The sequence below is a fragment of the Oncorhynchus kisutch genome, linkage group LG26, assembly GCF_002021735.2.
Source record: "Oncorhynchus kisutch isolate 150728-3 linkage group LG26, Okis_V2, whole genome shotgun sequence".
Classification (NCBI taxonomy): domain Eukaryota; kingdom Metazoa; phylum Chordata; class Actinopteri; order Salmoniformes; family Salmonidae; genus Oncorhynchus; species Oncorhynchus kisutch.
The window spans coordinates 51017386-51044101 of record NC_034199.2 but is presented as its reverse complement, the minus strand read 5'-3'; the positions used below and the strand labels follow the sequence as shown (position 1 = coordinate 51044101).

The 26716-nt window shown below is 49.1% G+C and overlaps 1 protein-coding gene across 1 annotated transcript in view; it reads left to right on the top strand.

The window, feature by feature from the left end:
* The window catches only part of myo10l3 (myosin X, like 3), a 186228-nt gene that overhangs the window by 108056 nt on the left and 51456 nt on the right, over positions 1-26716 (top strand). The window contains exons 21-26 of the mRNA XM_031805837.1: positions 5243-5349; positions 9819-10394; positions 10478-11525; positions 19108-19231; positions 23504-23747; positions 25511-25606. Coding sequence (XP_031661697.1) covers positions 5243-5349; positions 9819-10394; positions 10478-11525; positions 19108-19231; positions 23504-23747; positions 25511-25606 — 2195 coding nt within the window. The remainder of the gene's footprint in view (positions 1-5242; positions 5350-9818; positions 10395-10477; positions 11526-19107; positions 19232-23503; positions 23748-25510; positions 25607-26716) is intronic.

Genomic DNA, 26716 nt, shown 5'->3' with positions numbered 1-26716 from the left:
CTGTAGTGGTAGTTTGTTGACCCTGTAGTGGTAGTTTGTTGACCCTGTAGTGGTAGTTTGTTGACCCTGTAGTGGTAGTTTCTTGACCCTGTAGTGGTAGTTTTTGACCCTGTAGTGGTAGTTTATTGACCCTGTAGTGGTAGTTTGTTGACCCTGTAAGTGGTAGTTTGTTGACCCTGTAGTGGTAGTTTGTTGACCCTGTAGTGGGTAGTTTGTTTGACCTGTAGTGGTAGTTTGTTGACCCTGTAGTGGTAGTTTGTTGACCCTGTAGTGTAGTTGTTGACCCTGTAGTGGTAGTTTATTGACCCTGTAGTGGTAGTTTGTTGACCCTGTAGTGGTAGTTTGTTGACACCTGTAGTGGTAGTTTGTTGACCCTGTAGTGGTAGTTTGTTGACCCTGTAGTGGTAGTTTATTGACCCTGTAGTGGTAGTTTATTGACCCTGTAGTGGTAGTTTATTGACCCTGTAGTGGTAGTTTGTTGACCCTGTAGTGGTAGTTTTGTTGACCCTGTAGTGGTAAGTTTATTGACCCTGTAGTGGTAGTTTATTGACCCTGTAATGGTAGTTTATTGACCTGTAGTGGTAGTTTTGTTGACCCTGTAGTGGTAGTTTGTTGACCCTGTAGTGGTAGTTTATTGACCTGTAGTGGTAGTTTATTGACCCTGTAGTGGTAGTTTGTTGACCCTGTAGTGGTTAGTTTGTTGACCCTGTAGTGGTAGTTTATTGACCCTGTAGTGTAGTTTATTGACCCTGTAGTGGTAGTTTGTTGACCCTGTAGTGGTAGTTTGTTGACCCTGTAGTGGTAGTTTCTTGACCCTGTAGTGGTAGTTTCTTGACCCTGTAGTGGTAGTTTATTGACCCTGTAGTGGTAGTTTGTTGACTCTGTAGTGGTAGTTTGTTGACCCTGTAGTGGTAGTTTGTTGACCCTGTAGTGGTAGTTTGTTGACCCTGTAGTGGTAAGTTTATTGACCCTGTAGTGGTAGTTTGTTGACCCTGTAGTGGTAGTTTGTTGACCCTGTAGTGGTAGTTTGTTGACCCTGTAGTGGTAGTTTGTTGACCCTGTAGTGGTAGTTTATTGACCCTGTAGTGGTAGTTTATTGACCCTGTAGTGGTAGTTTATTGACCCTGTAGTGGTAGTTTGTTGACCCTGTAGTGGTAGTTTATTGACCCTGTAGTGGTAGTTTATTGACCCTGTAGTGGTAGTTTATTGACCCTGTAGTGGTAGTTTATTGACCCTGTAGTGGTAGTTTGTTGACCCTGTAGTGGTAGTTTGTTGACCCTGTAGTGGTTGTTTGTTGACCCTGTAGTGGTAGTTTATTGACCCTGTAGTGGTGGTTTGTTGACCCTGTAGTGGTAGTTTATTGACCCTGTAGTGGTAGTTTATTGACCCTGTAGTGGTAGTTTATTGACCCTGTAATGGTAGTTTGTTGACCCTGTAGTGGTAGTTTGTTGACCCTGTAGTGGTAGTTTATTGACCCTGTAGTGGTAGTTTGTTGACCCTGTAGTGGTAGTTTGTTGACCCTGTAGTGGTAGTTTATTGACCCTGTAGTGGTAGTTTGTTGACCCTGTAGTGGTAGTTTGTTGACCCTGTAGTGGTAGTTTATTGACCCTGTAGTGGTAGTTTGTTGACCCTGTAGTGGTAGTTTGTTGACCCTGTAGTGGTAGTTTATTGACCCTGTAATGGTAGTTTATTGACCCTGTAGTGGTAGTTTATTGACCCTGTAATGGTAGTTTATTGACCCTGTATGGTAGTTTGTTGACGCCTGTAGTGGTAGTTTGTTGACCCTGTAGTGGTAGTTTGTTGACCCTGTAGTGGTAGTTTGTTGACCCTGTAGTGGTAGTTTGACCCTGTAGTGGTAGTTTGTTGACCCTGTAGTGGTAGTTTGTTGACCCTGTAGTGGTAGTTTCTTGACCCTGTAGTGGTAGTTTCTTGACCCTGTAGTGGTAGTTTATTGACCCTGTAGTGGTAGTTTGTTGACCCTGTAGTGGTAGTTTGTTGACCCTGTAGTGGTAGTTTGTTGACCCTGTAGTGGTAGTTTGTTGACCCTGTAGTGGTAGTTTGTTGACCCTGTAGTGGGTAGTTTGTTGACCCTGTAGTGGTAGTTTGTTGACCCTGTAGTGGTAGTTTATTGACCCTGTAGTGGTAGTTTGTTGACCCTGTAGTGGTAGTTGTTGACCCTGTAGTGGTAGTTTGTTGACCCTGTAATGGTAGTTTGTTGACCCTGTAGTGGTAGTTTGTTGACCCTGTAGTGGTAGTTTGTTGACCCTGTAGTGGTAGTTTGTTGACCCTGTAGTGGTAGTTTGTTGACCCTGTAGTGGTAGTTTGTTGACCCTGTAGTGGTCGTTTGTTGACCCTGTAGTGGTCGTTTGTTGACCCTGTAGTGGTCGTTTGTTGACCCTGTAGTGGTCGTTTGTTGACCCTGTAGTGGTAGTTTATTGACCCTGTAGTGGTAGTTTATTGACCCTGTAGTGGTAGTTTGTTGACCCTGTAGTGGTAGTTTGTTGACCCTGTAGTGGTAGTTTGTTGACCCTGTAGTGGTAGTTTGTTGACCGTGTAATGTAGTGGTAGTTTGACAGAGTAATGTTAGTGCCCACAATTATGTGTTGTGCCTTTGTGCGTTAGTGTTTTGGTTATCAGTGCCATATTTTTGTGGTTAAAGTTAGGAAATTCAGGTGGGTTTGAAAGTAGAGGTTGGGATTGCATTTCCTGTGTAGAAACAGTCTAATTATATCCATGCCTGATTGTGTGATGAGGAAGCTAGGACCACACGGTAGGGTGGCAGCATCGGATGTGGGAAGGAAGGATGTTGTCCAGGGAGCTCCCTCTCTGCGACTCGGAGAGTGTAGAGGAGAAACAGGAGCTGGGGGTGGGATAGGGGAAGACGGTTGGGGAGCTGGGGTGGGGGTGGGATAGGGGAAGACGGTTGGGGAGCTGGTGTGGGGGTGGGATAGAGAAGAAGGTTGGGGAGCTGGGGTGGGGATGGGACAGGGGGGAGGGGATGGGACAGAGAAGAGGGTTGGGGAGCTGGGGTGGGGATGTTGAAGAGGGTTGGGGAGGAGGGGATGGGACAGGGAAGAGGGTTGGGGAGGAGGGGATGGGACAGAGAAGAAGGTTGGGGACCTGGGGTGGGGATGGGACAGGGCAGGAGGGGGATGGGACAGAGAAGAGGGTTGGGGAGCTGGGGTGGGGATGGGACAGGGAAGAGGGTTGGGGAGCTGGTGTGGGGATGGGACAGAGAAGAGGGTTGGGGAGCTGGGGTGGGGATGGGACAGGGGGGGGAGGGGATGGGATAGAGAAGAGGGTTGGGGAGCTGGGGTGGGGGTGGGGACAGGGGGAGGGGTGGGGATGGGACAGGGAAGAGGGGTGGGGATGGGACAGAAAAGAGGGTTGGGGGGGTGGGGATGGGACAGGGGAGAAGGGGATGGGACAGAGAAGAGGGGTGGGGGTGGGACAGAGAAGAGGGTTGGGGGGAGCAGAGCGGGGGGAGCAGGGCTGGAGGGATCAGAGTTGGGGGGGAGCAGGGCTGGGGGGAGCAGGGCTGCAGCTGTGTGACTGTGATTACTGGAACATCTGGCCCAGTTAGCAGGAGCTGATAAACCTGCAGTTTTCAGTCAGGGAAGGGTTATCTAGACCCAGTGGAATGCTCTTTCATGGGAGGAGGGGAATGGTCTGCTCTTGGAGGAGTGCCATCCCCTCCCCTCTAGTGTCTCTCCCTTTCAATTTCAGTCTCTCTCTCTGCCTGTGCACCTCCCCTCCCAACCCAACACGTCTGTCTCTTTCTCTCTCGCCCTGCCTCCTTCCCTCCTGTCCTCTCTCTCGCCCTGCCTCCTTCCCTCCTGTCTCTCTCTCTCGCCCTGCCTCCTTCCCTCCTGTCTCTCTCTCTCTCTCTCTCTCTCTCTCTCTCTCTCTCTCTCTCTCTCCATGCCTCCCCCCTCCTGTCTCTCTCTCTCTCTCGCCATGCCTCCTCTCTCTCTCTCTCTCTCGCCATGCCTCCTCCCCTCCTGTCTCTCGCCATGCCTACTCCCCTCTGTCTCTCTCTCTCTCGCCATGCCTACTCCCCTCCTGTCTCTCTCTCTCTCTCTCTCGCCATGCCTCCTCCCCTCCTGTCTCTCTCTCTCTCGCCATGCCTCCTCCCCTCCTGTCTCTCTCTCTCTCGCCCTGCCTCCTCCCCTCCTGTCTCTCTCTCTCTCTCGCCCTGCCTCCTCCCCTCCTGTCTCTCTCTCTCTCGCCCTGCCTCCTCCCTCCTGTCTCGCTCTCGCCCTGCCTCTCCCCTCCTGTCTCTCTCTCTCTCTCGCCCTGCCTCCTCCCTCCTGTCTCTCTCTCTCGCCCTGCCTCCTCCCCTCCTGTCTCTCTCTCTCTCTCGCTCTGCCTCCTCCCCTCCTGTCTCTCGCTCTCGCCCTGCCTCCTCCCTCCTGTCTCTCTCTCTCTCGCTCTGCCTCCTCCCCTCCTGTTTCTCTCTCTCTCTCGCTCTGCCTCCTCCCCTCCTGTCTCTCTCGCTCTGCCTCCTCCCCTCCTGTCTCTCGCTCTCGCCCTGCCTCCTCCCCTCCTGTTTCTCTCTCTCTCTCGCGCTCTGCCTCCTCCCCTCCTGTTTCTCTCTCTCTCGCGCTCTGCCTCCTCCCCTCCTGTTTCTCTCTCTCTCTCTCGCTCTGCCTCCTGTCTCTCTCGCTCTGCCTCCTCCCCTCCTGTTTCTCGCTCTCGCCCTGCCTCCTCCCCTCCTGTGTCTCTCTCTCTCTCTTGCCCTGCCTCCTGTCTCTCCCTTAGTAATCAGTAAGGAGCCAGAACACAGACAGGATGTTAGCTGTGGGACTAACAACACAACACTGACTCTTTGCAGTAGCAGCACCGTCATAGTGTTCCGCTGGGCTCTCTGCAGTGACAGTCGGGGAGAATAGCCAGGAAAGTACCTATAGCTCTGTGAGAGTAGCTGAAACCAGCACCGGTCGGTCCCAGTCCTTATCAAGAGGACTTATCCCAGAGAGAGGAAGAGTAGCTAGCAGGGAAGAGTAGCTAGCAGGGGAGAGTAGCTAGCAGGGAAGAGTAGCTAACAGCTAGGAGCTCTGCAGCAAACAGCTGTGCTTAAACGCACTGCATTCAGACCTTCTCAAGAATAACTAACTACCCTACAGGAACTAACCTCCATCCCTCTCTCTGCCTGGCCGTGCCGTGCCGTGTGGGCCGTGCCGTGCGGACCTAACCTCCATCCCTATCTCTGACTGGCCGTGCCGCGCGTCATGTCTTGCAGGTGTTCCTGAAGGAAGAGCTGGAACACCGGCTGGAGAAGGGGAGGGAAGAGGTGCGGAGACAGGCGGGCATGGTGATCCGGGCACACATACTCAGCTATGTGGCAAGGTGAGTACTGCTGGGGGAGAGTGACTAGGAGGGCTGGGGGAGAGTGACTAGGAGGGCTGGGGGAGAGTGACTAGGAGGGCTGGGGGAGAGTGACTAGGAGGGCTGGGGGAGAGGGACTAGGAGGGCTGGGGGAGAGGGACTAGGAGGGCTGGGGAGAGGGACTAGGAGGGCTGGGGGAGAGGGACTAGGAGGGCTGGGGGAGAGGGACTAGGAGGGCTGGGGGAGAGGGACTAGGAGGGCTGGGGGAGAGGGACTTGGGGAGAGTGACTAGGGGAGCTGGATGTTGAGTGCACGGGAGGTGGATACTGCTGGGCTGGCGGAGAGTGACTAGGAGTGCTGGCGGAGAGTGACTAGGCGGGGCTGGCGGAGAGTGACTAGGCGGGCTGGGGGAGAGTGGCTAGGGGAGCTGGAGGTTGAGTGCAGGGGGAGAGTGACTAGGGGAGCTGGAGGGTTGAGTGCAGGGGAGGTGGAATCTGCTGGGCTGGGGGGAGTGACTAGGAAGGCTGGGGGTGAGTGACTTGAGGGCTGTGGGGAGTGACTGGGGGGTGGTAGTTAGTTTATGTACTGGAGGGGCTGGGGGAGAGTGATTAGGGGACTGGGGTGAGGGCTGGGGGAGAGTGACTAGGGGACTGGGATGAGGGCTGGGGGAGAGTGACTAGGGGACTGGGATGAGGGCTGGGGAGAGTGACTAGGGACTGGGAAGAGGGCTGGGGAGAGTGACTTGGAGGGCTTGGGGAAAGTGACTAGGAGGGCTGGGGGAGAGTGACTAGGAGGGGCTGGGGAGAGTGACTAGGAGGGCTGGGGGAGAGTGACTAGGAGGGCTGGGGGAGAGTGACTAGGAGGGCTGGGGGAGAGTGACTAGGAGGGCTGGGGGAGAGTGACTAGGAGGGCTGGGGGAGAGTGACTAGGAGGGCTGGGGGAGAGTGACTAGGAGGGCTGGGGGAGAGTGACTAGGAGGGCTGGGGGAGAGTGACTAGGAGGGCTGGGGAGAGTGACTAGGAGGGCTGGGGGAGAGTGACTAGGAGGGCTGGGAGAGAGTGACTAGGAGGGCTGGGGGAGAGTGACTAGGAGGGCTGGGGGAGAGTGACTAGGAGGGCTGGGGGAGAGTGACTAGGAGGGCTGGGGGAGAGTGACTAGGAGGGCTGGGGGAGAGTGACTAGGGGACTGGGAAGAGGGCTGGGGGAGAGTGACTAGGAGGGCTGGGGGAGAGTGACTAGGGGAGCTGGAGGTTGAGTGCAGGGGAGGTGGATACTGCTGGGCTGGGGGGAGTGACTGGGAGGGCTGGGGGAGAGTGACTGGGAGGGCTGGGGGAGAGTGACTGGAGGGCTGGGGGAGAGTGACTGGGAGGGCTGGGGGAGAGTGACTAGGAGGGCTGGGGGAGAGTGACTAGGAGGGCTGGGGGAGAGTGACTAGGAGGGCTGGGGGAGAGTGACTAGGAGGGCTGGGGGAGAGTGACTAGGGGAGCTGGAGGTTGAGTGCAGGGGAGGTGGATACTGCTGGGCTGGGGGGAGTGACTAGGAAGGCTGGGGTGAGAGTGACTGGGGGGTAGTAGTTAGTTTATGTACTGGAGGGGCTGGGGGGGTAGTAGTTCGTTTATGTACTGGAAGGGCTGGGGGGGTAGTAGTTTGTTTATGTACTGGAGGGGCTGGGGGGGAGTGGCTGGGGGGAGTAGACTATTTCAACTGTGTCCCAGCATAAGTCATGGAAGATGCCAGTCGAGATACACATCAAATCTGGATTATTCAGGTGTAAAAATGGGGGGAGTGACTGGGGGGGTGGTAGTTTATGTACTGGAGGGGCTGGGGGGGAGTGACTGGGGGGTAGTAGTTAGTTTATGTACTGGAGGGGCTGGGGGGGAGTGACTGGGGGGGTGGTAGTTTATGTACTGGAGGGGCTGGGGGGAGTGACTGGGGGGTAGTAGTTCGTTTATGTACTGGAAGGGCTGGGGGGAGTGACTGGGGGGTAGTAGTTAGTTTATGTACTGGAGGGGCTGGGGGGAGTGACTGGGGGGTAGTAGTTAGTTTATGTACTGGAGGGGCTGGGGGGAGTGACTGGGGGGTAGTAGTTCGTTTATGTACTGGAGGGGCTGGGGGGGAGTGACTGGGGGTAGTAGTTTATGTACTGGAGGGGCTGGGGGAGAGTGACTGGGGGGTAGTAGTTAGTTTATGTACTGGAGGGGCTGGGGGGAGTGACTGGGGGTAGTAGTTTATGTACTGGAGGGGCTGGGGGAGAGTGACTGGGGGGGTAGTAGTTAGTTTATGTACTGGAGGGGCTGGGGGGAGTGACTAGGAGGTAGTAGTTAGTTTATGTACTGGAGGGGCTGTGGGGAGTGACTAGGAGGTAGTAGTTAGTTTATGTACTGGAAGGGCTGGGGGAGTGACTGGGGGGGTAGTAGTTAGTTTATGTACTGGAGGGGCTGGGGGGAGTGACTGGGGGTAGTAGTTTATGTACTGGAGGGGCTGGGGGGAGTGACTAGGAGGTAGTAGTTTACGTACTGGAGGGGCTGGGGGGAGTGACTGGGGGGTAGTAGTTAGTTTATGTACTGGAGGGGCTGGGGGGAGTGACTAGGAGGTAGTAGTTTATGTACTGGAGGGGCTGGGGGGAGTGACTAGGAGGTAGTAGTTTACGTACTGGAGGGGCTGGGGGGAGTGACTAGGAGGTAGTAGTTTACGTACTGGAGGGGCTGGGGGGAGTGACTAGGAGGTAGTAGTTTACGTACTGGAGGGGCTGGGGGGAGTGACTAGGAGGTAGTAGTTTACGTACTGGAGGGGCTGGGGGGAGTGACTAGGAGGTAGTAGTTTACGTACTGGAGGGGCTGGGGGGAGTGACTAGGAGGTAGTAGTTTACGTACTGGAGGGGCTGGGGGGAGTGACTAGGAGGTAGTAGTTTACGTACTGGAGGGGCTGGGGGGAGTGACTAGGAGGGCTGGGGGGAGAGTGACTAGGGGACTGGGAACAGGGCTGGGGGAGAGTGACTAGGAGGGCTGGGGGAGAGTGACTAGGGGAGCTGGAGGTTGAGTGCAGGGGAGGTGGATACTGCTGGGCTGGGGGGAGTGACTGGGAGGGCTGGGGGAGAGTGACTGGGAGGGCTGGGGGAGAGTGACTGGAGGGCTGGGGGAGAGTGACTGGGAGGGCTGGGGGAGAGTGACTAGGAGGGCTGGGGGAGAGTGACTAGGAGGGCTGGGGGAGAGTGACTAGGAGGTAGTAGTTTACGTACTGGAGGGGCTGGGGGGAGTGACTAGGAGGTAGTAGTTTACGTACTGGATGATCTGTCACTGTGTGTTTTGTGTATGATTGTTTTTGTTTCTACCTATTTATTCTGTGAGGGGGGGTGACCGTGTTATTATCATAAATAACTATTAGCGTGACCTGGTAACCCAGCTGTCATCCCTGTCTTTTTAGTAGGATTTAACTTTCTCTGCAGGGGTGAGTCATACCAGTACGTCTGAATGATCTGTATCTGACATGTTTAATCAACCCAAAATAGACTATTTCAACTGTGTCCCAGCATAAGTCATGGAAGATCGAGATACACATCAAATCTGGATTATTCAGGTGTAAAAATGCCATTCTGAACCATTAGCAGACTCAGTGTTCATCTTCCCTCTGACTGTCTGCTGACTACCATTTAGAAACACAGCAGACAGTCCCCACACGTGTCCATCCTATAGTCCTCGACCATGTTATTTTGTAAAATAGAGTTTATCTAGTTATTCTGTGAACAAATGGCATCAATACCGACCTGATTGAATAGTTGATGAGATGACTGCACAGTATTGTGAGTTCCAGACAGATGAGACATTCTGTCCTGTCAGAGACTGAGACACAGCATAAATCAGAGAGACATTCTGCCCTGTCAGAGACGCAGCATAAATCAGAGAGACATTCTGCCCTGTGAGAGACAGATGCAGAATAAATCAGAAAGACATTCTGCCCTGTCAGAGACACAGCATACATCAGAGAGCTTGTTCAGACATCTAGACAGACCCCCTACCACCCCCCACCACGTCAGCTCCCCTGGCCAGGGGTGTAAATTAGCCCTCCATGGAACGTGACGTAGTCCCCTCTCCCCTTTTACGTAGTGGGCAAGGTCACCCAGCCCCACATGGTTGGGAGAGAGGTCTCCGTGGGGCTGTGGCGGCCTGGGTCAGGGTTGAGGTTCTGGGCAGAGAGGCAGGGCCTGGTGGGTGGTCCAGGAGATAGTGTTTGAAAGGTGTACAACATGTGTTGTCCTCTCTCTTGTAGGAAGAGCTGTAGGAGACGGTGAATGACAGTATGTCTTCTGTCCTTGTCTCTGCATTGTGCTGTCCCCTCCTGTAGGAAGAGCTGTAGGAGACGGTGAATGACAGTATGTCTTCTGTCCTTGTCTCTGCATTGTGTTGTCCCCACCTGTAGGAAGCGCTATAGGAGACGGTGAATGACAGTATGTCTTCTGTCCTTGTCTCTGCATTGTGTTGTCCCCTCCTGTAGGAAGCGCTATAAGAGGGTGCTGGCCAGCACCGTCACTATCCAGAAGAACTACAGAGCTCACTTCTGGAGACGTGTGTTCCTTCGTCTCCGCACTGCAGCTGTCATTCTACAGAAACACCAGCGTGGTCGGCTGGCCCGAGGCCTCTATCGACACCTCTCTGAGGAGAAGAAGAGGATAGAGGAGGAAGAGGAGGAGAGACGGCAAGTAGAGGGGGAGAGGAGGAGGCTGGAGGAAGAGGAGTTGAGGAGGAAGGACGAGGAGAGACGGCAAGTAGAGGGGGAGAGGCTGGAGGAAGAGAAGAGACGAGAGGAGGGGGAGTTGAGGAGGAAGGAGGAGGAGAGACAGATGGTGCTGGAGGAGGTGAGGCGGAAGGAGGAGAGACAGATGGTGTTGGAGCTGGAGGAGGTGAGGCGGAAGGAGGAGAGACAGATGGTGTTGGAGCTGGAGGAGGTGAGGAGGAAGGAGGAGGAGAGACTGAGACAACAAAAGGAGCAAGAAGCAGCAAAGAGAAAGGAGGAGGAGCTTTGCAACGGACAGCAAGTAGAAGACGAGGAGAAAGCCACAGCCAACAACAGGTACACTAGTAGCAGTGTGCCGGCTGCAATTCCAGTCTGTCTACAGCACTGTCTTCACTCTTCGTCTTCTTCTCTCCCTTTAGGAACTCCCTGAAGATGGAATCTCCTGCTCCCCATAAGGAGGTGTCCCTGTCCTACTCCCTGCTCCACCACACCTCTGAGGAGGAGTCCTGTCAGATGGAGGAGATCCTTCAGCTGGAGAAGGAGATTGAGAGGCTGCAGCGCCAGAGGGAGGATGGGGTGTCCATGTTAGGGGACGGCCTGGGAGGGAGCAGGGAGGAGCTCCGGCAGAGGAGGGACGCAGAGATCTACCGGCTGGAGAAGGAGGCATCTCGCGTGGCCACAGAGTTCCTGGAGCTCCTGGACTTTGGGGGTCTGGAACAGAGTCTGTCCAGCGAGGAGAACCTCCACGACCCCTCAGAGAGCACCGCTCCCCTGGCCCGGGCCGAGGAGGACGAGGGCTTCCATGCTGAGGAGGAGTGTCCCGGTAGCGGTATCCTCCTGCCTGACTTCCCTCTCCCCGTGGAGGTTCCTCTGGACCAGGAGGTCTTCTCCTCCCTCCCTCCTTCTCCTCCTGCCTTCGCTGAGAGTCTGGTAGCACATGCCCTGGCTCTCTCTCAGGCCCCGTGTTGTCCCCCTGTTTACTACCCCCTCACCTCTATTGTCCCTACACACCACCCGGCCCCGCCTCTCCCTGGCCTCACCAACGGAGGTGGGAAGGCTCTCTGTCACCAACCCACCAGGAGAATAGAGGTGGCTCCAGAGACCAACAGTGTGCCCAGAAGAGTGGACGTAGTACCCGACAGACCCTGTGCCAGGGTAGATGTTATGCCAACCAGAATAGACGCGGTACCCTCCAGATTCCCAGAGGCTGTGGCAGACAGGAGAGCAGAGCTAGTGCCCACTGTGCCTGTCCCAGGGGCCAGGGAGGTCAGAGAGGAGGTGTCATTCAGCGTCCTACCAGACACAGAGTCATACTGTGACCAGGAGGAGTTTGAGGAGGTGCAGGGGAGTACAGGCTCTGGAGACGTAGCCAGTATCACGGACGGACATGCTGACATTGATGAGGTGCTGAGGAAATCATCCTGTACTCAGAACAGCCTGGACTCCTTCAGAGGCAGCTCAGACTCTGTGAGTACTACACCCTGCTGTACCAACTACACACTACTGTACCAATTACACCCTGCTGTACCAACTACACACTACTGTACCAATTACACCCTGCTGTACCAACTACACACTACTGTACCAATTACACCCTGCTGTACCAATTACACCCTGCTGTACCAACTACACCCTGCTGTACCAACTACACACTACTGTACCAATTACACCCTGCTGTACCAACTACACCCTGCTGTACCAACTACACACTACTGTACCAACTACACCCTGCTGTACCAACTACACCCTGCTGTACCAACTACACCCTGCTGTACCAACTACACCCTGCTGTACCTACTATACACTACTGTACCAACTACACACTACTGGACCAACTACACACTACCTACTACTGTACCTACTACACACTACTGTACCTACTACACCCTGCTGTACCAACTACACCCTGCTGTACCAACTACACCCTGCTGTACCAACTACACCCTGCTGTACCAACTACACCCTGCTGTACCAACTACACACTACTGTACCAACTACACCCTGCTGTACCAACTACACCCTGCTGTACCAACTACACACTACTGTACCAACTACACCCTGCTGTACCAACTACACCCTGCTGTACCAACTACACCCTGCTGTACCTACTATACACTACTGTACCAACTACACACTACTGGACCAACTACACACTACCTACTACTGTACCTACTACACACTACTGTACCAACTACACCCTGCTGTACCAACTACACCCTGCTGTACCAACTACACCCTGCTGTACCAACTACACACTACTGTACCAACTACACACTACTGGACCAACTACACACTACCTACTACTGTACCTACTACACACTACTGTACCTACTACACCCTGCTGTACCAACTACACACTACTGTACCAATTACACCCTGCTGTACCAATTACACCCTGCTGTACCAACTACACACTACTGTACCAATTACACCCTGCTGTACCAACTACACCCTGCTGTACCAACTACACCCTGCTGTACCAACTACACCCTGCTGTACCTACTACACACTACTGTACCAACTACACACTACTGGACCAACTACACACTACCTACTACTGTACCTACTACACACTACTGTACCTACTACACCCTGCTGTACCAACTACACACTACTGTACCAATTACACACTACTGTACCAATTACACCCTGCTGTACCAACTACACACTGCTGTACCAACTACACCCTGCTGTACCAACTACACCCTGCTGTACCTACTACACACTACTGTACCAACTACACACTACTGGACCAACTACACACTACCTACTACTGTACCTACTACACACTACTGTACCTACTACACCCTGCTGTACCAACTACACACTACTGGACCAACTACACACTACTGGACCAACTACACACTACCTACTACTGTACCTACTACACACTACACACTACTGTACCAACTACACACTATCTACTACTGTACCAACTACGCACTACTGGACCAACAACACACTACCTACTACTGTACCTACTACACACTACTGTACCTACTACAACCTGCTGTACCAACTACACACTACTGTACCTACTACATAGTACATACCAATTAAACACTACTGTACCTACTACACCCTACTGTACCTACTACACCCTGCTGTACCAACTACACACTACTGTACCAATTAAACACTACTGTACCAACTTCAAACATAAAGATATAAAACTGTATTTTTTTGTGAAGAATCAACAACAAGTGGGACACAATCATGAAGTGGAACGACATTTATTGGATATTTCAAACTTTTTTAACAAATCAAAAACGGAAGAATTGGGCGTGCAAAATTATTGATTCTTCACAAAAAAATACAGTTTTATATCTTTATGTTTGAAGCCTGAAATGTGGCAAAAGGTCGCAAAGTTCAAGGGGGCCGAATACTTTCGCAAGGCACTGTAGCATTGCCTTTAAATTGTTTAACTTGGGTCAAACGTTCCGGGTAGCCTTCCACAAGCTTCCCACAATAAGTTGGGTGAATTTTGTCCCATTCCTCCTGACAGAGCTGGTGTAACTGAGTCAGGTTTGTAGGCCTCCTTGCTCAAACACTTTTTCAGTTGTGCCCACAAATTTTCTATAGGATTGAGGTCAGGGCTTTGTGATGGCCACTCCAATACCTTGACTTTGTTGTCCTTAAGCCATTTTTCCACAACTTTGGAAGTATAATTTGGGCCATTGTCCATTTGGAAGACCCATTGCAACCAAGCTTTAACTTATCTTCAACTGATGTCTTGATGTCTTTCAATATTTCCACATAATTTTCCATCCTCATGACGCCATCTATTTTGTGAAGAGCCTCCTGCAGCAAAGCACCCACACAACATGATGCTGCCACGGTTGGGATGGTATCTTCAGGTTGCAAGCCTCCCCCTTTTTCCTCCAAACATAACAATGGTCATTATGGCCAAACAGTTCTATTTTTGTTTCATCAGACCAGAGGACATTTCTCCAAAAAGTACCATCTTTGTCCCCATGTGCAGTTGCAAACTATAGTCTGGCTTTTTCATGGTGGTTTTGGACCAGTGGCGTCTTCCTTGCTGAGCAGCCTTTCAGGTTGTCGATATAGGACTCGTTTTACTGTGGATATAGATACTTTTGTACCTATTCACAAGGTCCTTTGCTGTTGTTCTGGGATTGATTTGCACTTTTCGCAAAGTACGTTCATGTCTAGGAGGCAGAACGCGTCTCCTACCTGAGGGTATGATGGCTGTGTGGTCCCATTGTGTTTTTAGTTGTGTTCTATTGATTGTACAGATGAATGTGATACCTTCAGGTGGAAATTGCTCCCAAGGATGAACCAGACTTGCGGAGGTCTTGGCTGATTTTTTTAGTTGTTGATTTTCCCATGACATCAAGCAAAGAGGCACTGAGTTTGAAGGTAGGCCTTGAAATACATCCACAGGTACACCTCCAATTGACTCAGATGATGTCAATTAGCCTATCAGAAGTTTCTAACGCCATGACATCATTTTCTGGAATTTTCCAAGCTGTTTAAAGGCACAGTCAACTTAGTATTTGTAAACTTCTGACCCATTGGAATTGTGATACAGTGATTCATAAGTGAAATAATCTGTCTGTAAACAATTGTTGGAAAAATGACTTGTGTCATGCACAAGGTAGATGTCCGAACCGACTTGCCAAAACTATTGTTTGTTAACAAGAAATTTGTGGAGTTGTTGAAAAACGAGTTTTAATGACTCCAACCTAAGTGTATGTAAACTTCCGACTTCAACCGTAGTTCTGTACCAGCTACATAGTACATACAGACAGCCAGGCTGGATCCGTCTCAAACAGCTGTGTAAAAGTTTTAGGCTGTAAAGTAAGAATGCTTTCAAAAATAGACATGTTAATAGGTGATATTTATATTAGATATTTATCAATGAACTAAATGCAAAGTGAGTGAACAGAAGACACATCCATATTTAGTGTGACCACCCTTAGTCTTCAAAACAGCACCAATTCTTCTAGGTAAACTTGCACAAAGTCAGGGATTTGGGAGGCATATAGTCAGGTGTTTAACCAATTTAAACAATTATACCAAACAGTTGCTAACGATCATCAATTCAATATGTAGATTTGAAACACAAATCATTAACTGAAATAGAAACAGCTGTGTAGCAGGAATAAAACTAGAATAATTTATTCTGTTTTGAAGGGAAAGGGTGGGCACCCCAAATATTGATTTGATGTAGATTTTTTCTTCTGTTCACTCACTTTGCTTTTAGTGGCATTTTCATTGGCAAGATTAGCAATTTACGGATGACATGCCAGCAAATAACACTCGCCACAGGAGTCGCTAGTACGCGATGGGACAAGGACATCCCTGCCGGCCAAACTCTCCCCTAACCCAGACGACGCTGGGCCAATTGTGCCCAGCACCATGGGTCTCTCGGTCGCGGCCGAGAGCCATGACTACATGGAACTCTATTCCACACTACTACATAGAGCCATGACTACATGGAACTCTATTCCACAGTACTACATAGAGCCATGACTACATGGAACTCTATTCCACACTACTACATAGAGCCATGACTACATGGAACTCTATTCCACACTACTACATAGAGCCATGACTACATGGAACTCTATTCCACAGTACTACATAGAGACATGACTACATGGAACTCTATTCCACAGTACTACATAGAGCCATGACTACATGGAACTCTATTCCACAGTAATACATAGAGCCATGACTACATGGAACTCTATTCCACAGTACTACATAGAGCCATGAATACATGGAACTCTATTCCACACTACTACATAGAGCCATGACTACATGGAACTCTATTCCACACTACTACATAGAGCCATGACTACATGGAACTCTATTCCACACTACTACATAGAGCCATGACTACATGGAACTCTATTCCACACTACTACATAGAGCCATGACTACATGGAACTCTATTCCACACTACTACATAGAGCCATGACTACATGGAACTCTATTCCACACTACTACATAGAGCCATGACTACATGGAACTCTATTCCACAGTACTACATAGAGCCATGACTACATGGAACTCTATTCCACAGTACTACATAGAGACATGACTACATGGAACTCTATTCCACAGTACTACATAGAGACATGACTACATGGAACTCTATTCCACAGTACTACATAGAGCCATGACTACATGGAACTCTATTCCACAGTACTACATAGAGCCATGACTACATGGAACTCTATTCCACAGTACTACATAGAGCCATGACTACATGGAACTCTATTCCACACTACTACATAGAGCCATGACTACATGGAACTCTATTCCACAGTACTACATAGAGCCATGACTACATGGAACTCTATTCCACAGTACTACATAGACATGACTACATGGAACTCTATTCCACAGTACTACATAGAGCCATGACTACATGGAACTCTATTCCACAGTACTACATAGAGACATGACTACATGGAACTCTATTCCACAGTACAACATAGAGCCATGACTACATGGAACTCTATTCCACAGTACTACATAGAGACATGACTACATGGAACTCTATTCCACAGTACTACATAGAGCCATGACTACATGGAACTCTATTCCACAGTACTACATAGAGCCATGACTACATGGAACTTCTATTCCACAGTACTACATAGAGCCATGACTACATGGAACTCTATTCCACAGTACTACATAGAGCCATGAATACATGGAACTCTATTCCACAGTACTACATAGAGCCATGACTACATGGAACTCTATTCCACAGTACTACATAGAGACATGACTACATGGAACTCTATTCCACAGTACTACATAGAGACATGACTACATGGAACTCTATTCCACAGTACTACATAGAGCCATGACTACATGGAACTCTATTCCACATCAGGTAACTGATGCAGCAGGAGAATCCGATTTAAAAACAGATAACAATACACCTCATGGAACAGCGAGGACATACTGTATGGATGTTGTATTGTAGATGTGTGAGTTAGTGGCCTGAGGGAATTTTCTTCATGTGATGTGAAAAATGTTATGACATGTAATATTGTATAAAACTGCCGTAATGTTGCTGTACTGTAACTAATGGGGATCCATAGCTGCTGCCTTGGCAGGAACTAATGGGGATCCATAATAAACCCCAGGAAGAGTAGCTGCTGTCTTGGCAGGAACTAATGGGGATCCATAATAAACCCCAGGAAGAGTAGCTGCTGTCTTGGCAGGAACTAATGGGGATCCATAATAAACCCCAGGAAGAGTAGCTGCTGCCTTGGCAGGAACTAATGGGGATCCATAATAAACCCCAGGAAGAGTAGCTGCTGCCTTGGCAGGAACTAATGGGGATCCATAATAAACCCCAGGAAGAGTAGCTGCTGCCTTGGCAGGAACTAATGGGGATCCATAATAAACCCCAGGAAGAGTAGCTGCTGCAGGAACTAATGGGGATCCATAATAAACCCCAGGAAGAGTAGCTGCTGCCTTGGCAGGTACTAATGGGGATCCATAATAAACCCCAGGAAGAGTAGCTGCTGCCTTGGCAGGAACTAATGGGGATCCATAATAAACCCCAGGAAGAGTAGCTGCTGCAGGAACTAATGGGGATCCATAATAAACCCCAGGAAGAGTAGCTGCTGCAGGAACTAATGGGGATCCATAATAAACCCCAGGAAGAGTAGCTGCTGCCTTGGCAGGAACTAATGGGGATCCATAATAAACCCCAGGAAGAGTAGCTGCTGCAGGAACTAATGGGGATCCATAATAAACCCCAGGAAGAGTAGCTGCTGCCTTGGCAGGAACTAATGGGGGTCCTTAATAAACCCCAGGAAGAGTAGCTGCTGCCTTGGCAGGAACTAATGGGGATCCATAATAAACCCCAGGAAGAGTAGCTGCTGCCTTGGCAGGAACTAATGGGGATCCATAATATATAACTACATGTTAAAACATCCATCTTGATGTACTACAGCACATGTTAACACTAAAACCACTGGGCCTCAAGGTAATGAGCAGCCATTTTGACTGCAACGTAACAGTGTAATAAATACATTGCATATATGCTTTCACAAAAATAATTATTTGTGTTTGTAAAAGTTTAAGGTAACGTTACAGTAAACATTTGTATTTTATTTCAAATAAATCAATAGCATTTTCATTAGTTTGTTACTGTAGGCTATATGTTAATTGTGGCCTTTTGTTACGACTATGAATCAGAAAGCGTATGTGTTGGAACGTGGTAACAGCTTATATTTTTAACAACATTAGCAAGACGCAAGAAGAAGAAGAAAGGTCCCCAAGACAACACACTGATGAGCTTAAGAGCCCTATTCGGCATTTCCAGGGACTCCTTCAAGTCTCAATCAGTCAATGACTTCTCACTAGAATCAAACTTGTTCCTTGTTGAATCTCAGGGTGCAGAGTTGAATGGGAAGATGTCCATTATGTTACTAATAGACATAGGTCTTCCCAGTCAAATACATTTTGCTCTGTAATAATCTCTTGTGGACGGATGCACGCAACAGAAATCCAGCGTCTGACGATATTATGCATAATTTCTGTTCTGGGTGTCCGAGGTACGGTGGCCCTCTGTACGGTGACCCTCTGTACGGTGACCCTCTGTACGGTGGCCCTCTGTACGGTGACCCTCTGTACGGTGGCCCTCTGTACGGTGGCCCTCTGTACGGTGGCCCTCTGTACGGTGGCCCTCTGTACGGTGGCCCTCTGTACGGTGGCCCTCTGTACGGTGGCCCTCTGTACGGTGGCCCTCTGTACGGTGGCCCTCTGTACGGTGGCCCTCTGTACGGTGGCCCTCTGTACGGTGGCCCTCTGTACGGTGGCCCTCTGCACGGTGGCCCTCTGTACGGTGGCCCTCTGTACGGTGGCCCTCTGTACGGTGGCCCTCTGTACGGTGGCCCTCTGTACGGTGGCCCTCTGTACGGTGGCCCTCTGCACGGTGGCCCTCTGCACGGTGGCTCAGTCGGTTGAGCATGGTGCTTCCTACACCTGAATACTGGGATCTGAGCGTCTGCTAAATGGCTATGTAATAATGAATCTCTGTGTTTTGTCTCAGTTTATAGACAGTGACACAAGCAACGATGGCTATGTGGATACAGACGAGGAGGTGTCCAATGGGAGGGTGAATCTACTGAACGGCTCTGGGCCTCCATACTTCCACAGCTACCTCTTCATGAAGGGTCAGTACTGAGTAACCTCGTCCACAGGCTTGAATTGCAGGCGCATGGAGCCTGAGGGGGTGTGTTTAAAGTGGAGATGGGAGAGGGAGAAAGGAGAGGGAGAAAGGAGAGGGAGAAAGGAGAGGGAGAAAGGAGAGGGAGAAAGGAGAGGGAGAAAGGAGAGGGAGAAAGGAGAGGGAGAAAGGAGAGGGAGAAAGGAGAGGGAGAAAGGAGAGGGAGAAAGGAGAGGGAGAAAGGAGAGGGAGAAAGAAGGCTTCAGCTGTATTAAATTGGACTTTGGTAAATCCCCGATCAGAAGAAATGTTCTATCACAGCGACCGTGTTATTTTGGGATTCTAAGTTAGGACATATAAAGTTTATATGTGAAAACAATTTACGATTTCTCGAACTCCCTCGTTTAGTCCATTACTTGCGCTGCTCATCCTTTTGAAATCCACAAAGAGGGTGAGGTGCTAGATGGTGACGGACTGCTGGATCAGCCAATTAAAACCGGCAGCAGTTTTCGCCGCTCCTGCCATATATTGTCCCGTTGTTCTGAGGTGCTTTGAAACCAGACGTCTGGACAGAGAGAGAGAGAGAGAGAGAGAGTTCTGAGGTGCTCTGAAACCAGACGTCTGGACAGAGAGAGAGTTCTGAGGTGCTCTGAAACCAGACGTCTGGACAGAGAGAGAGTTCTGAGGTGCTCTGAAACCAGACGTCTGGACAGAGAGAGAGTTCTGAGGTGCTCTGAAACCAGACGTCTGGACAGAGAGAGAGTTCTGAGGTGCTCTGAAACCAGACGTCTGGACAGAGAGAGAGTCAGCTGGTGGATCAAATCAAATCAAATTTATTTATATAGCCCTTCGTACATCAGCTGATATCTCAAAGTGCTGTACAGAAACCCAGCCTAAAACCCCAAACAGCAAGCAATGCAGGTGTAGAAGCACGGTGGCTAGGAAAAACTCCCTAGAAAGGCCAATACCTAGGAAGAAACCTAGAGAGGAACCAGGCTATGTGGGGTGGCCAGTCCTCTTCTGGCTGTGCCGGGTGGAGATTATAACAGAACATGGTCAAGATGTTCAATGTTCATAAATGACCAGCATGGTCGAATAATAATAAGGCAGAACAGTTGAAACTAGAGCAGCAGCACAGTCAGGTGGAAGTTGAAACTGGAGCAGCAGCATGGCCAGGTAGACTGGGGCCAGCAAGGAGTCATCATGTCAGGTAGTCCTGGGGCATGGTCCTAGGGCTCAGGTCAGTTGAAACTGGAACAGCAGCATGGCCAGGTGGACTGGGGACAGCAAGGAGTCATCATGTCAGGTAGTCCTGGGGCATGGTCCTAGGGCTCAGGTCCTCCGAGAGAGAGAAAGAAAGAGAGAAGGAGAGAATTAGAGAACGCACACTTAGATTCACACAGGACACCGAATAGGACAGGAGAAGTACTCCAGATATAACAAACTGACCCCAGCCCCCCGACACATAAACTACTGCAGCATAAATACTAGAGGCTGAGACAGGAGGGGTCAGGAGACACTGTGGCCCCATCCGAGGACACCCCCGGACAGGGCCAAACAGGAAGGATATAACCCCACCCACTTTGCCAAAGCACAGCCCCCACACCACTAGAGGGATATCTTCAACCACCAACTTACCATCCTGAGACAAGGCTGAGTATAGCCCACAAAGATCTCCGCCACGGCACAACCCAAGGGGGGGGGGCGCCAACCCAGACAGGATGACCACAACAGTGAATCAACCCACTCAGGTGACGCACCCCCTCCAGGGACGGCATGAGAGAGCCCCAGCAAGCCAGTGACTCAGCCCCTGTAATAGGGTTAGAGGCAGAGAATCCCAGTGGAAAGAGGGGAACCGGCCAGGCAGAGACAGCAAGGGCGGTTCGTTGCTCCAGAGCCTTTCCGTTCACCTTCCCACTCCTGGGCCAGACTACACTCAATCATATGACCCACTGAAGAGATGAGTCTTCAGTAAAGACTTAAAGGTTGAGACCGAGTTTGCGTCTCTGACATGGGTAGGCAGACCGTTCCATAAAAATGGAGCTCTATAGGAGAAAGCCCTGCCTCCAGCTGTTTGCTTAGACATTCTAGGGACAATTAGGAGGCCTGCGTCTTGTGACCGTAGCGTACGTATAGGTATGTACGGCAGGACCAAATCAGAGAGATAGGTAGGAGCAAGCCCACTGACCACTGGCCAACAATGTTGCACTGAAGACACTGTTGTAGTGTTGTGGTCCTCTGGCTGGCTGGTAGGGTTAGCACGTTAGCAGACCAGTAAGTCCTCAGGCTGGCTGGTAGGGTTAGCACTGCAACATTTATTGTCATTAATCATCATTGTCTGTCTCTCCACGTCTCTGTAAACCAGTGTAAAACACTTAGTAATAACTGCTGATGTCAAAAAGGGTATTTAGTCAGCCACCAATTGTGCAAGTTCTCCCACTTAAAAAGATGAGAGGCCTGTATCTCTATCTCGATATATATATATATATATATATATATATATATACATATGTGTGTGTGTGTGTGTGTGTGTGTGTGTGTGTGTGTGTGTGTGTGTGTGTGTGTATATATATCGAGAGAGAGAGAGACACACAGACATCTCTCTTTATATCTACACACATATATATATATATATATATATATATATATATATATATATATATATACACTGCTCAAAAAAATAAAGGGAACACTAAAATAACACATCCTAGATCTGAATGAATGAAATATTCTTATTAAATACTATATTCTTTACATAGTTGAATGTGCTGACAACAAAATCACACAAATTATCAATGGAAATCAAATGTATCAACCCATGGAGGTCTGGATTTGGAGTCACACTCAAAATTAAAGTGGAAAACCACACTACAGGCTGATCCAACTTTGATGTAATGTCCTTAAAACAAGTCTAAATGAGGCTCAGTGTGTGTGGCCTCCACGTGCCTGTATGACCTCCCTACAATGCCTGGGCATGCTCCTGATGAGGTGGCGGATGGTCTCCTGAGGGATCTCCTCCCAGACCTGGACTAAAGCATCCGCCAACTCCTGGACAGTCTGTGGTGCAACGTGGCGTTGGTGGATGGAGCGAGACATGATGTCCCAGATGTGCTCAATTGGATTCAGGTCTGGGGAACGGGCGGGCCAGTCCATAGCATCAATGCCTTCCTCTTTCAGGAACTGCTGACACACTCCAGCCACATGAGGTCTAGCATTGTCTTGCATTAGGAGGAATCCAGGGCCAACCGCACCAGCATATGGTCTCACAAGCGGTCTGAGGATCTCATCTCGGCACCTAATGGCAGTAAGACTACCTCTGGCGAGCACATGGAGGGCTGTGCGGCCCCCCAAAGAAATGCCACCCCACACAATGACTGACCCACCGCCAAACCGGTCATTCTGGAGGATGTTGCAAGCAGCAGAACGTTCTCCACGGCGTCTCCAGACTCTGTCACGTCTGTCACATGTGCTCAGTGTGAACCTGCTTTCATCTGTGAAGAGCACAGGGCGCCAGTGGCAAATTTGCCAATCTTGGTGTTCTCTGGCAAATGCCAAACGTCCTGCACGGTGTTGGGCTGTAAGCACAACCCCCACCTGTGGAGGTCGGGCCCTCATACCACCCTCATGGAGTCTGTTTCTGACCGTTTGAGCAGACACGTGCACATTTGTGGCCTGCTGGAGGTCATTTTGCAGGGCTCTGGCAGTGCTCCTCCTGCTCCTCCTTGCACAAAGGCGGAGATAGCGGCCCTGCTGCTGGGTTGTTGCCCTCCTACGGCCTCCTCCACGTCTCCTGATGTACTGGCCTGTCTCCTGGTAGCGCCTCCATGTTCTGGACACTACACTGACAGACACAGCAAACCTTCTTGCCACAGCTCGCATTGATGTGCCATCCTGGATGAGCTGCACTACCTGAGCCACTTGTGTGGGTTGTAGACTCCGTCTCATGCTACCACTAGAGTGAAAGCACCGCCAGCATTCAAAAGTGACCAAAACATCAGCCAGGAAGCATAGGAACTGAGAAGTGGTCTGTGGTCACCAACTGCAGAACCACACCTTTATTGGGGGGGGTCTTGCTAATTGCCTATAATTTCCACCTGTTGTCTATTCCATTTGCACAACAGCATGTGAAATGTATTGTCAATCAGTGTTGCTTCCTAAGTGGACAGTTTGATTTCACAAAAGTGTGATTGACTTGGAGTTACATTGTGTTGTTTAAGTGCTCCCTTAATTTTTTTGAGCAGTGTACGTTATTTGGTAGATAACCCCCTCCGTTCTCCAGGTGGACTGATGATACCGTGGCGACGGAGGTGGTGTGTGTTGAAGGACGAAACCTTCATGTGGTTCAGGGCGAAGCAGGACAGTCTGAAGAGTGGCTGGCTGTATAAGAAGGGAGGTGGCATGTCTACTCTGTCCAGGCGGAACTGGAAGCTGCGCTGGTTCGTACTGAGAGACGATAAACTCATGTACTTTGAGAGCGACAGCGAGGAGAAACTGAGGGGGACCGTGGACATCCGCTCCGCCATGTAAGAATCTACTCCCATATCTGATGAAACAGGCTAACGTTCACCTCCAAGGCTCCATTCACACAGGCAGACAGATTCTGATATTTTTTCCCCACTAATTGGTATTTTGACAAATCACATCAGATCTGCTTCAGCTGGTGTAATTGGTCAAAAGAACATTAGTGAAAAGATCAGAATTGGGCTGCCTGTGTAAACAGAACTCTGGCAAAAATTGATCTTATACATTACTAGACTGGTACATTACTAGATTAATACATTACTAGATTAATACATTACTAGATTAATACATTACTAGACTGGTACATTACTAGATTAATACATTATTAGATGAATACATTATTAGATGGATACATTATTAGATGAATACATTATTAGATGAATACATTATTAGATGAATACATTATTAGATGAATACATTATTAGATGGATACATTACTAGATGGATACATTACTAGATGGATACATTACTAGATGGATACATTATTAGATGGATACATTACTAGATGGATACATTACTAGATGGATACATTATTAGATGGATACATTATTAGATGGATACATTATTAGATGAATACATTATTAGATGAATACATTACTAGATGAATACATTATTAGATGGATACATTATTAGATGGATACATTATTAGATGGATACATTATTAGATGGATACATTACTAGATGGATACATTACTAGATGGATACATTATTAGATGAATACATTATTAGATGGATACATTATTAGATGGATACATTATTAGATGAATACATTATTAGATGGATACATTACTAGATTGTTTTTATTTTACCTTTATTTAACTAGGCAAGTCAGTTAAGAATAAATTCTTATTTTCAATGACAGCCTAGGAACTGTGGGTTAACTGCCTGTTCAAGGGCAGAACAACAGATTTGTACCTTGTCAGCTGGGGGATTTGAACTTGCAACCTTTCGGTTACTAGACCAACGCTCTAAACACTAGGCTACCCTGCCGCCCCAGATAAGTACATTACTAGATTAATACATTATTAGATGAATACATTACTAGATGAATACATTACTAGATGAATGCATTACTAGATGAATACATTACTAGATGAATACATTACTAGATGAGTACATTACTAGATGAGTACATTACTAGATGAGTATATACATGTACAGTAACATAATAGTATTCTGATTAGTACATATACAGTAACATAATAGTATTCTGATTAGTACATATACAGTAACATAATAGTATTCTGATTAGTACATATACAGTAACATAATAGTATTCTGATTAGTACATATACAGTAACATAATAGTATTCTGATTAGTCAGTCCTGATTGTAATGTATACATAATAAGTCATCATTGATAAAAAATTCCCTTAACAATACATTACAAGATGAATACATTACTAGATGAATACATTACTAGATTAGTACATTACAAGATTAATACATTACTAATCAAATGTATTTATATAGCCCTTCTTACATCAGCTGATATCTCAAAGTGCTGTACAGAAACCCAGCCTAAAACCCCAAACAGCAAGCAATGCAGGTGTAGAAGCACGGTGGCTAGGAAAAGCTCCCTAGAAAGGCCAAAACCTAGGAAGAAACCTAGAGAGGAACCAGGCTCTGAGGGGTGGCCAGGCCTCTTCTGGCAGTGCCGGGTAGAGATTATAACAGAACATGGCCAAGATGTTCAAATGTTCCTAAATGACCACCAGGGTCAAATAATAATAATCACAGTGGTGTCCTATCCTGCTGTCTACAGGGACATAGTGGATAACCATGCCAAAGAGAATGCTTTGAACATCGTGACTGAAGAGAGAACCTACCACATTTATGCAGAGACTCCTGAAGATGCCAGGTATGTTCAGACTCTAGCCCTCTTCTGTCCAGACTCTAGCCCTCTTCTGTCCAGACTCTAGCCCTCTTCTGTCCAGTCTCTAGCCCTCTTCTGTCCAGTCTCTAGCCCTCTTCTGTCCAGACTCTAGCCCTCTTCTGTCCAGTATCTAGCCCTCTTCTGTCCAGACTCTAGCCCTCTTCTGTCCAGACTCTAGCCCTCTTCTGTCCAGACTCTAGCCCTCTTCTGTCCAGACTCTAGCCCTCTTCTGTCCAGACTCTAGCCCTCTTCTGTCCAGACTCTAGCCCTCTTCTGTCCAGTCTCTAGCCCTCTTCTGTCCAGACTCTAGCCCTCTTCTGCCCAGAGCCTGGCCCTCTTCTGCCCAGAGCCTAGCCCTCTTCTGTCCAGACTCTAGCCCTCTTCTGTCCAGACTCTAGCCCTCTTCTGTCCAGACTCTAGCCCTCTTCTGTCCAGACTCTAGCCCTCTTCTGTCCAGACTCTAGCCCTCTTCTGCCCAGAGCCTGACCCTCTTCTGCCCAGAGTCTAGCCCTCTTCTGCCCCGAGTCTAGTCAACACCACCATGGAACTCTCGAATCAGACAGTAGTCTGTTAAACACATACCATTTACACGGAGTAGCTGGTAGATGGGTCTGTTAGTAACAGCTGGCGAGATGGGTCTAGCCCTAGTGTTCCCCCAGTGTTGTATAGATGTTGTATTACCCCTAGTGGTCCCCCAGTGTTGTATTACCCCTAGTGGTCCCCCAGTGTTGTATAGATGTTGTATTACCCCTAGTGGTCCACCAGTGTTGTATTACCCCTAGTGGTCCACCAGTGTTGTATTACCCCTAGTGGTCCACCAGTGTTGTATTACCCCTAGTGGTCCACCAGTGTTGTATTTCCCCTAGTGGTCCCCCAGTGTTGTATTACCCCTAGTGGTCCACCAGTGTTGTATTACCCCTAGTAGTCCACCAGTGTTGTATTACCCCTAGTGGTCCACCAGTGTTGTATTACCCCTAGTGGTCCCCCAGTGTTGTATTACCCCTAGTGGTCCACCAGTGTTGTATTACCCCTAGTGGTCCACCAGTGTTGTATTACCCCTAGTGGTCCACCAGTGTTGTATTACCCCTAGTGGTC